General features: G+C 35.1%; 1 protein-coding gene across 1 annotated transcript in view; it reads left to right on the forward strand.

Annotated features, from left to right (window-relative positions):
* Window positions 1-9,945, forward strand: part of DENND6A (DENN domain containing 6A) — a 50,829-nt gene extending 40,884 nt beyond the window's left edge. The window contains exons 13-20 of the mRNA XM_020898901.2: window positions 2,464-2,529; window positions 2,617-2,681; window positions 3,252-3,341; window positions 5,175-5,228; window positions 5,335-5,444; window positions 5,653-5,755; window positions 7,120-7,194; window positions 7,674-9,945. Coding sequence (XP_020754560.1) covers window positions 2,464-2,529; window positions 2,617-2,681; window positions 3,252-3,341; window positions 5,175-5,228; window positions 5,335-5,444; window positions 5,653-5,755; window positions 7,120-7,194; window positions 7,674-7,805 — 695 coding nt within the window. The 3' untranslated portion in view covers window positions 7,806-9,945. The remainder of the gene's footprint in view (window positions 1-2,463; window positions 2,530-2,616; window positions 2,682-3,251; window positions 3,342-5,174; window positions 5,229-5,334; window positions 5,445-5,652; window positions 5,756-7,119; window positions 7,195-7,673) is intronic.
* The last annotated feature ends 1,529 nt before the right edge of the window (window positions 9,946-11,474 follow it).

Below are 11,474 nucleotides of genomic sequence, written 5' to 3' on the forward strand. Positions count from 1 at the left end.
TGGTTTTAACCGTGTGTGTGTGTGTGTGTGTGGTTTTAACCCTGTGTGTGTGTGTGTGTGTGTGGTTTTCCCTAGTGTGCTCAGACAGTAGTGTGTGTGTGTGTGTGTGTGTGTGTGTGTGTGGTTTTAACCCTGTGTGTGTGTGTGTGTGTGTGTGTGTGGTTTTAACCCTGTGTGTGTGTGTGTGTGTGTGTGTGTGTGGTTTTAACCCTGTGTGTGTGTGTGTGGTTTTAACCCTGTGTGTGTGTGTGTGTGTGTGTGTGTGTGTGTGTGGTTTTAACCCTGTGTGTGTGGTTTTAACCGTGTGTGTGTGTGTGTGTGGTTTTAACTGTGTGTGTGTGTGTGTGTGTGTGTGTGTGTGGTTTTAACCCTGTGTGTGTGGTTTTAACCGTGTGTGTGTGTGTGTGTGTGGTTTTAACCCTGTGTGTGTGTGTGTGTGTGTGTGGTTTTAACCCTGTGTGTGTGTGTGTGTGTGTGTATGTGTGTGTGTGTGGTTTTAACCCTGTGTGTGTGGTTTTAACCGTGTGTGTGTGTGTGTGTGTGTGTGTGTGGTTTTAACCCTGTGTGTGTGTGTGTGTGTGTGGTTTTAACCCTGTGTGTGTGTGTGTGTGTGTGGTTTTAACCCTGTGTGTGTGTGTGTGTGTGTGTGTGTGTGTGTGTGTGGTTTTAACCCTGCAGAAGAGTCATGAATAAAGGGATTACTCCGTATGGATTGTACCCAGTTTGAATGCACCCAGATCCTATTAAATGAGGAAACATAATGCTAGGACATTGAATAAGTATTTTTTAATTAAAATAAACATCTATAATTATAAGACTTTAGTTCATTTTCTGGCATTATTGTTTTATTTTTCAGATGTATTTGACAAATATTTAACCTTTTTTGGTAATAGACTGTGTATATTTACAACTAGTTTTCTGTATGTCTGTTGTGTACTAAAGGATTATGGTGCCTAGGGTTAGAGTTCCGTATACATCTTGCATCTGATGAGGTTCCTTGAATCAGAGGGGAATTGTGGCTAGTGAACATTGCTGCACAGGTGATATTCTTGTCTTTGCCCTTAGATATAAAAGCAACGCTGATATGGATTACTCATTTTCATTATTACCTAGAACTTACTGAATGTAAAGAATATGTAAAACCTACTGCTGAATTATTCTCCTTCCTGATATTTGGCTTCTTGTGCACGGGGAGTTTCAGGAAATGATATAATAAATGGCATTAGTGGATACAAGAATTGCAAAGTCCTTTGTGATTTGGAGCAGAAGGAAACAGAAAGTAGGCACATAAATATTTAGATTTACTCAAACTACATGATATTCTTTGGGTTCTTAGAGTCAGAGGCAGATAAATGACTTGAATTTAGTTATCTGTATAATTAAATATGTATTATATATCTGCATCTTAACAGAAATCTGATGAAAAGCTCCTCTGAACCCCGGAAAGCAAAACCACAAGATAAGATTCAAGATGAGAGACATTCTCATAAGAATTAGTATGTGGGAATGTATAGAATAAGTTGATAAAGTAAAAACTGTGAGCTAAAGAATCAAAAACATTCCAGAAATCTGAATGTTTCTGGACTCTTGTATTCTTTCTCAATCTGTCCCCAAAGTCTCCTGTCTTTATCTCCTCCAGACAGCTTCAGTAGCTCACTTTCTTCTCTTCCCTTGCTGCACATATCTTCAGATTGTGTTTCTGCCCAGGAGAAATATTCAACAATGCACGTTTTATCCTCTCTCTCTATGTTTTATGTCGTACACCTTTGTGCATTCCCTGGTCAGTGGCCCAGAGTCAGGCCCCTTGTGGCTGAGATTTATGGCTGTGCCTTCCCCCTGTCACCGCCTGGTGGCAGTGTTTCCACACCACAGAAGCAGAACTTGGGACCGTGCCAGGAAAAAAACAAACCTTGACTATTACGACTGCATGTTAATGTAGGAGTTGCTTTGAATTCCGTTTACTCTTAAATGGCATTATACTTGACATCATATTCAAAATGGTATTTTAGTCATGTTCCATATACTTAGCACAAAAGATTTTAAAGCTTAAGTGGAGTGATGAGAAGGGAAATTTTAAAGTAATGATCAGTAATTGTAAATCCATGGCTAATTCATTTCAATGTATGACAAAAGCCACTGCAATGATGTAAAGTAATTAGCCTCCAACTAATAAAAATAAATGGAAAAAAAAATAATGATCAGTATTAATGAAATCAAATATCCATTTAATATAATTTACACAGATTGTTTCTGTAATGCTGTTAGAACCCAGTGTACCTTTTACCCAGTTTTAAAGTACTAGTAATAAACTCTTAACTGTCAATAGATGTTAACAAGAATACCTTAGCTGCAACATCCCTGACTAATAAATAACAGCCAGTGAATTATCAGTCTTAGAACATTCCAGTTTTGTGATATGTGAAATTCAAATAACTACAAGAATCTTTATGATGTTTCCTTCAGGTGAAATACCTAAGCAGGTTAAAGTGAAAAAATTGAAGAACCTAAAGACTCTGGATTCTAAACCTGGTATTGGCTTTTACTAGTTTTTAAATATATACTATATGGATAAATAGGTCCTACTGCTTACCTTCTTTTCTTTTCTTTACTTCTTAGGAGTTTATACTTCTTATAAGCCATATCTAAATAGAGATGAAGATATCATAAAACAATTACAGAAGGTGATTACTTGCTCATGTATTAATTTAAATGTTCTTACTCAGGTATGCAATATCCAGTAAGGCAATATGTGCTTTATGTGCAATCACGTGAAAAGAGGTCTCTCTTCTGAATGAATGCCTCATAAAAATCAGGAGACTAATGTAGCAGCAATTATGGGCTAGAAATATGGGGGCTTCAGCTACCAACTAGTGCCAGTCTTCCTGAAAACTTAGGAATTACAGTAAAAATTATGGACTGTACTATGAGGTAGCTTAGTACCTGACATTTGGGATAGTTAGCATTTTTTTGGGAAATACATAGTATTAATACAGCAAGTATGAAATAAAGATAGTCATTGTGAGCTAATATTTTAAAGGATTGGATGAATATTTTATATTTTGTTCTAAGGATTTTTTAATAGGATATTGCATAGTGAATTTTGCATTAAATTACTTCAAGATGAAGTTTATATCAAAGTTCATATCAAATAAAAATCCATAAATTTATATATCAGCTAAACTTCTATAATCATTCATTATTTTCTATTCTCTGACACTAGAGTCTAGGTTCTCATTTTTCCCTCTTTTAAGGGTGTACAACAGAAGCGTCCTTCTGAAGCTCAAAGTGTTATCCTCCGACGCTATTTTTTGGAACTGACACAAAGCTTCATCATTCCATTAGTAAGTGAGCATATGTATTTGCTTAATTTAATGATTTGTTGAAGAGCACATGATGTTTTTTCCATCCACCAAAACCTTATCTTAAATTGTTTTGGTTGCTTATGTGTGTAGTGGTTAAAATAGAGCTCTTTGCAAGATACCTAGACTCTTGGTTCTGGTAATTAATTGTGTAATTTTGGTAAGTCACTTCCTCTCCTTGACGCTCAATTTCTTTATGTATAATATGTGGCTAATTACACTTCTGCTAAATACTTTTCAGGGTTGTGAATCTTAAAAGATAATCATTATGAAATGTTATATAATTGTTGCATTCTGCACCTTAAAATGTTCTACTGGAACTTCTTTCTCTGGTATTATTTTCTTGAGCATAATTTGATAAATCTGTTACCATGTAGTTCTATGATGTAGTTCCTTGTGTGTCCTGTTCATTATCTTTTCCTCAGTCTGTCATATAGTAGCACTCACTCAATAAGTATTTATGAAATAAATGACTAGGTGATATGGTTATACAGTGAAGTTCAATGGAGCATCATGTTAAATTACTAAAAGATGCCTCACAGTATAAAGTAATAACGTGATGTGGTCCTGGTCCAGAGACTGCATCAGAGAGACTCATATAGTTGCTAATGTAATCTATCTAAGAATATTGTAGGAGGGCAACCTGGAAATCTTTGCTATTACAGATTTTGGGAAGAAATGTTCTCTCTTGGTCTACAGATGTCAGGTTATATTGTTCTGTTTCAATCTGCTTACTTACTTGACTGTAATGCTTAATTAAGAACATGGGCTAAAATCAAGTAGACCTGAATTCAAGTTCTTTCAATGCCTCAGTTTCCCAGTGATACCTACCACAAGGGATGGTTGCAAAAGTTTAAAGAGATCATGCATGTAAAATGCTGAGTAAACTTTCTGGCACACAGTTACTTGATAAGGTTAATTATTATCATTAAAAATAGATATTTCTGGGACTTCCCTGGGGGTCCACTGTAGTATAAGACTTCGCCTTCCAGTGCAGAGAGTATATAGGTTCAATTCCTGATCAGGTAGCTAATATCCCACATGCCTCTTGGCCAAAAAGCTAAAACATAAAATAGAAGCAATATTGCAACAAATTCAATTAAGACTTAAAAAAATAAAAAGGTAATAATAAGTAGTTCCTCGGATTATCATAGATTTAGTTACATTTTTATTAAAAGTCTGACTTCTCAATTGAGTCTAAAGTTAGTGTATCTATTGAGAAGAGTGATGGTGGTGTTGATCTCCATTGAAAGAGCATATGAGAAAACACTAGAAAGCGTCCACTTTTTTTTTTTTTTTAATATTTATTCTTGGGTCTTCCCTGGTGGTCCAGTGGTTAAAAATCCACCTTGCAGTGCAGAGGACACTGGTTCGATTTCTGGTCTGGGAAGGTCCTACATGCCGCGGGGCTACTAAGCCCATGCTCTGGAGCCGGAGAACAACTGCTGAAGCCCATGTGATCTAAAGCTTGTACTCTGCAACAAGAGAAACCACCACAATGAAAGCCTGCGCATCGCAGCTGGAGAAAGTCCATACCCAGCAACGAAGCCAAAATTAAATAAAATGTTAAAAATACTCATTTGTTTATTTGGCAGGGTCTTAGTTGCATTCAGTATCTTTAGTTGCAGCATGTGGGATCTAGTTCCCTGATTAGGGATTGAACCTGGGTCCCCTGCATTAGGGGTGTGGAGTCTTAGCCACTGAACCACCATGGAAGTCCCATGCCCACTTTTTTTAAGTAGGTCAGTTTAAACATTTTTGAAGATGTCTCTGGGCAAGAATAGCTAACTTTAACTTTTTTTTTCTTGGACTTAGGAAAGATATGTGGCAAGCTTGATGCCTTTGCAGAAAAGCATTTCTCCGTGGAAGGTATAACTATATCCTATTAAATTCGTATATCAGTTCTCTAACTACAAGTAACTTCCATGACTATATCCATTTTTAATTTTTAAATTCAATATGTCCTGTTTTCTAGAGTCCACCCCAATTAAGACAGTTTCTTCCAGAAGAATTTATGAAAACACTTGAGAAAACAGGACCTCAGCTGACCTCTAGAATAAAAGGCGACTGGATTGGACTTTACCGGTTAGTCCTTTTTTTTTTTTTTTTTCTTTTCTATTTCATCCATCTATAGAGCTTTATTTAAAAATGAAACAAAAAACTGGACTTAAATATATTCTTTAAAAAAAAAAATTGATTGTTTCATATGATTTTCCTAGCTATAGGTAGAAAAGGTATTGAGGAGAGGAAGTTAAGTCATATCAAACTGATTTTTAAAAACTTATTTTTATAGGCATTTTCTCAAATCTCCAAATTTTGATGGTTGGTTCAAGACCCGGAGGAAGGAAATGACCCAGAAACTGGAGGCACTCCATCTGGAAGCTCTTTGTGAAGAGGTTAGAAAACAGCATGTTTGTGTGATGATTAACAGCTATTGAAGATAACTCCATAGAGACTGGAATGTTGTATCTATATCCACTACTTTATAAATAATAATAGCTAACTCTTCTAGATCATGTGTGATATGCCAGGGACTGTGCAGATGCTCTAAGTGGATAAAGTCTTTTACTCTTTGCAGTTCACTGAAGTCGGTATGTTATGATCTGCATTATGGTACATTTGAGGATTACAAATTAAGTGATTTGCTTCAGATCACATCACTGCGAAGCGGTGAAACCAGCAGTGTGCTCGAGCCCACTTGCACTGGCTCACAAGAGCTACTTGTGTGCATCTCTTCCTAGTTCTGTATTCAGGGATCTCAGAATGGTAGCTTGAAATCAGCTACAGAGGAATACTTAACCACAGAAACTGGCAAAGCTACAACCTAAGAGACTTCCTGGAGAACCGGTTGTTAAATAGCATACCACTGGATGAAGTTAGGATTCAAATCCAAGCAGTCTAACTTGATATGTTTTCCACCTTGCCTTATTCACCTTTCCCAGTTATTATTGATACATTTTTCCTGTATTTGGACTTTTCCACATTCTATAAATTGTCAGCAGACTATTTTAAGTTAAGGTACTTTTAAAAATATAAAGGATAGAGACTTCCTGGATGGTCCAGTAGTTAAAAATTTGCCTTGCAGTGCAGGGCACATGGGTTTGATTCCTGGTCGTGGAACTAAGACCCCATATGCTGCGGAGCAACAGCCTGTGCTGCACAAGTGCCCTGCAATGAAAATCTACAGACAAGTAAAATAAATTTTTGTTAAATATACAAAGGATAGTCTCAAAATGTGTTTAGCCTAAGGTGAGTTAGCCTCAGTTTTAACTTTCTAATCATAAATTCCCAGTGACTTTCAGAGAAAGAATACCGTGAAGATAACCACAGATAAGCCCAGGAAGAGATTATTTGAAGATACAAAGTCTATATCCAGTAATATATTAATGTTCACAATTATCTTGATGTTAGTAGATGTTCCTTATAAATTACTCACTACTTATGGGTGGGGGTTAGTATTGTATCTTAAGTTCCAAATTTGTTTTTCTTGATTGATCTAAAAGGAGCACTTCAGAAAGGAATTTCTTACATACTATTTTACTTCCAAATATTAGACAGTCATTCTGGCTAACATCAAAAAGTATCTGATTCTCACTGTCAGAATAAATACCATGTACAGAATTATTCTTACACTGTAACTCTGTGTCTGGGTTAAAACCCTGTTCCTGTCCTTCCTTCCCAGTAGCTTTGCCTATTAAAAGAGCATGACTTCAATATTATTTTGAGTATTTATTCATTTGGGATTTGTTTATTCTTCTAGGACTTACTTCTCTGGACCCAGAAACACACAGAAGTAGAAACAGTGGACCTTGTATTGAAGCTAAAAAATAAGCTGGTATGTAGCTAAAACGGCCAAAGATCTGTGAGGTTATTTTGCTCTCATTTGAGGTGGTAGTCTGTGATGTATCACATAAGTAAATTTTTAAATGAGAGGACCTATGACTGGCCGGTTGATGGTCACTAAACTGAAAATACTTGTCACTCAAGCAGATCATAATGAAGCCATATTTAGTTATTTACATGTAGTCTAATGAGTTCTACAGAAAACATTCTGATGTATATTTAATACCACATGGTCTGTGCTGGTATTATCTATGTTAGTATTACATAGAAGTTTTTTTTTTTTTTAACTCAACAATTGTACTATTAAAAGTGTCATGTTCTTTGCTTTTTTAAAAAATAGATTCTGTTAATTCTGGTCTCAGTCTGAAGTTTTCAAATCTTTGACCATTAAAACTGTTTATTTAGAGAATATACTGTGTTAATCCAGACACAAAAGATAACTTAAATGCTTCCCAAATGTTCCTTGTATAGTTACAGGCTGATCGAGAGCATTTACCTGTGAAACCTGACACTATGGAAAAATTACGGACACACATAGATGCAATTATCTTAGCATTGCCCGAGGACCTGCAAGGCATATTGCTCAAAACAAGCATGACATGATATTTGCCAAGATTTCCCAGCCAAAAGGACTGTACACCATGAAGCATACTGACATTTCAACCAGATGCACAAGCTCTCGGAGTGGAAAATAGCAGTGAATGCTCGCTACAGGGTTGAAAGACTATACTGTATAAACAGACATTTTTAGTGCATTATTTTTAAAAACAGATACTGTGGTGGTTCCACTTTAATACTGAAACACCGAAAGGCATTTCTATATTTTTAATCATGTTCTAAAGTGCTCTTATGAGAGACCTGTGGGGCCATCAGTTTAAGTGATTCCAAACTGCAGTGCTGGCATTGCAGGTATTTTTTTAAATTGGTGCTTCTTTGCCCAATCATGTTAAAAACTCAGGGGGATATAAAAATAACATTCACACTGGCTGTCTTCTTAAGAAGAAGGAAAAGACTGAACTGTCAGACTGTAGTTAGAAGTGATTAATGCTTTTGTAGTGCCTTCCGTGGTCCTACATGTTTCACAGAAGCCCAGCTGCTAGTCTTGAAGCTTTTTCTTAACTTTATTATAATATGTAGTTTTTTTATAAGGCATTTTTTGAGTAATCATTGCTTAAAAATATATTTTTTGCCTCCTATTGTGTTTACTGTTAGTGGCATTGGTGTTTTTTCAAAATGTCATGTAGGTTTCATTTCATTATTTTCTATACCATTTTCAAATGTAATCTTAGTTTCACTGAAGGGAAGAAGGCATCTAGTATTAATTATGGAAGAGTTTATTTCCTCTCACCCTTTACTAATGGAGCCTGAGTTAATTGGCTTGGATGTCTTTCAAAGACATTCTAATTATAAACCTCATAATCAGCTATTTTTATAAACTGAACTGTTCCTTTTTTAAAGGCATTTTTATACCTTTTGTGTGGTAGTCATTTGAGTGATTCTAAGATTGATTTTTAGCATTATTTGTTTGGTAGGGTTTCCCTGCCCCCCCCCCCCAAATTAATATTTCACAGATTACTTTCCCTGCTGTTGACATGGGAACTTTTGCCTGAATCACTGTTGTATCTAAGCTAGTTTTGTTGTTTTTGTTTGCTTCTGTTTTGTTTACAGTATACTACCTTGCCAAAAATAGAAGATTGTGGTCTGGTAGAATAAGGTTCTTTCCCTTGGTATTTGAATAGGAGTGTCCTGAAGAAGCCACTGTTTAAAATAGGCATCCATGACATAGCACATATGTGAATTACCCTTTACATATCCAAATTTGGTTGTAGGTTGTAGAAGAAATGGCTTCAGGAGCTATCTCTTAGTCTCTATTGATATAACTCTTTTCTTTTTTTTTAATATAACTCTTAAGGGCACTCCCAGCCTAAGGATGGGTCCTTGGTGTATGTAACTGTGGTCTTCTATCCAAATGTGCCCTTTTCTCATGGATGTAAGTCTCTCGAAGCATACCTCAAAGTCATGGAAAGAATACTGCATTTGAAAGAAGTCATTTGCCTTGGATCACATGAGTTATTTTGTGAAGCAACAGTTGTCCTCATGGAAAAGGGACAGTTACTTTTATATGCTAAAGTATTTAATATCTTCCTGGGAAACCTTATTTAGGTATAAATGGTCATCTTATTATTTTTCAAAAAGGCGTATTTTAATAATCTTACAATTTATATGCAGTTTGTGATCAGAGTTTGAAAGTTGTTAGTGTCATATCAAGGAACTTTTAAATTATACCACTACAGGGTGTATCATTTCAAGTTTATTTTGCACAGCTAAAGAGTAGCAAAGGATGCCAGTTAGCATGATAATTGTATCTACATATTAACTATACTTAACAGAAAACCTAACACATATTGAAAACCATATCTTACTTACCTGTTTTATCTATTAATTTCAAATTATGTACTTGTAAAAATAAGTTAAAACTGCTTTGGGAACCTGACAAAGATTGAGTGTTAACTTAATTTTTTGTGTGGTTTTTAAAATTGTCTTTTTTTTTTTTTTCTGAAGAGACCTGTTAAGATCTAGAACCTGCCATTTAATGTTTGTCTTCACCTCACCAGCATCAGACGGAGTCACTGCTTTCAGGGTGTTGTGTAACGCCTAGTGCCTTCTGCTTTCAGTGAGAGGGGTTTTGAGAAGGCATTTATGGTCATTACTGAAAACCTGATTAAAGGCCTTGGATTTTAAAGCCGTTGGATATTTTGTGTTATTTCTGAGTAAGATTGGAATGCTTGAAAAAAATGCAGGGTAAATGGGACTTTTGCATTACGGGATTCCTTTTAGTTTCTAACTTGTTTTTCTGAATTCAAATGAAAACCTTTTTCTACTTTATTATGAACTGGTGAATGCTCCATTTTATTAACAGATCACATAATTGATTTCATATCTTTCCTGCCAGTGTACTGATTTTTGTGAAGTGTTCTGATGAAAAAAATTTTAGCTTAATAATCTAGGTATTAGATTCTCCATTTGCTACCTTTTTTTAACCTTAAATCTCAAATTTCATTTCTTCCTCTTTTTTGAAAGTAGCTAGTATATAATACTATTCTTTGGATTTTATTTTTTAATAAAATATATTAGATGTTCCTCCTTCTTGAAGTTACTAGGTAACATCCTTCAAAGTAGACTATACAATATGTTGGTACATTTAAAAGAAATGCCATTAAAATGTGTCCTTTTTTCTCATTTGCTCATAACTTAACTCACTTGTTTTTATACACTTGAATTTTACTTTCTTCAAGCATAACTTTAGCGGAAAAAATTTAACTAATTTTCTAGTATTAGTCATTTAAAAACAGATAGTTGAAGAAGAAAAAAAAATGTTAGCTCATAATAATGACTAAATTATCACAAATAATTTATCTCTTCACATATTAAACATATAGAACTTATATGCCACCTGCAACTTGGTTGGATTATGGTATTTATTATAATATCAATAGAAATTAGCATTTGTTAATAGAGCTCCAGGAATGTTTTTTCCAATTATTCTTTTTGTTTGTTTGAAATAGAGTTTGATACAAGATACAGAATCATGATTCCTAAAATTTATCCTGCATCTAACTAGTTTTTAGTAAGATGAGCTTAAGGTTGATGGTTGATTAAATGAAATAAGTTTATGACTTTTATTTTGCAGTTATAATACTGCCTATCTCATGAGGCACAAATGTTGAGAAAAAAAAAAAAGATGGCAGTAGATTCTGCTGTATCCTAGTCTTTAGTGTCATTTCTGGACTTTAGAACACCATCCTTTCTCTTACCCATTAGTTGAATACCATGCTATGCTTTTCTTCAAATTAAGATTAATGTTGTCTAACTATCTTAGGTCTCATTCCATTTTGCTAGTGTCATCACTAGGCTTGGGTTCTTTTATTTTTTTAATTAATTTTTATTGGAGTGTGGTTGATTTACAATGTTGTGTTTGTTTCTGCTGTATGGCAAAGTGTATCAGTGATACATATGTACATGTCCACGCACATATGTACATGTCCACGCTTTCATAGATTGGTTTCCTATAAGGGCGTCACAGAATATTGAGTAGCATTCCCTGCACTATACAGTCGGTTCTTGTTGGTTATCTGTTTTATATGTAGCACTGTGTATGTGTCAGTCCCAGTCTCCCAATTCATCCCTCCCCTCCCCTTTCTCCTTTAGTAACAGTAAGTTTGTTCTTATATCTGTGACTCTATTTCTGTTTTGTAAATAAGTTCATTTGTA

This window comes from Odocoileus virginianus, chromosome 26 (assembly GCF_023699985.2).
Source record: "Odocoileus virginianus isolate 20LAN1187 ecotype Illinois chromosome 26, Ovbor_1.2, whole genome shotgun sequence".
In the NCBI taxonomy this organism is placed as follows: Eukaryota; Metazoa; Chordata; class Mammalia; order Artiodactyla; family Cervidae; genus Odocoileus; species Odocoileus virginianus.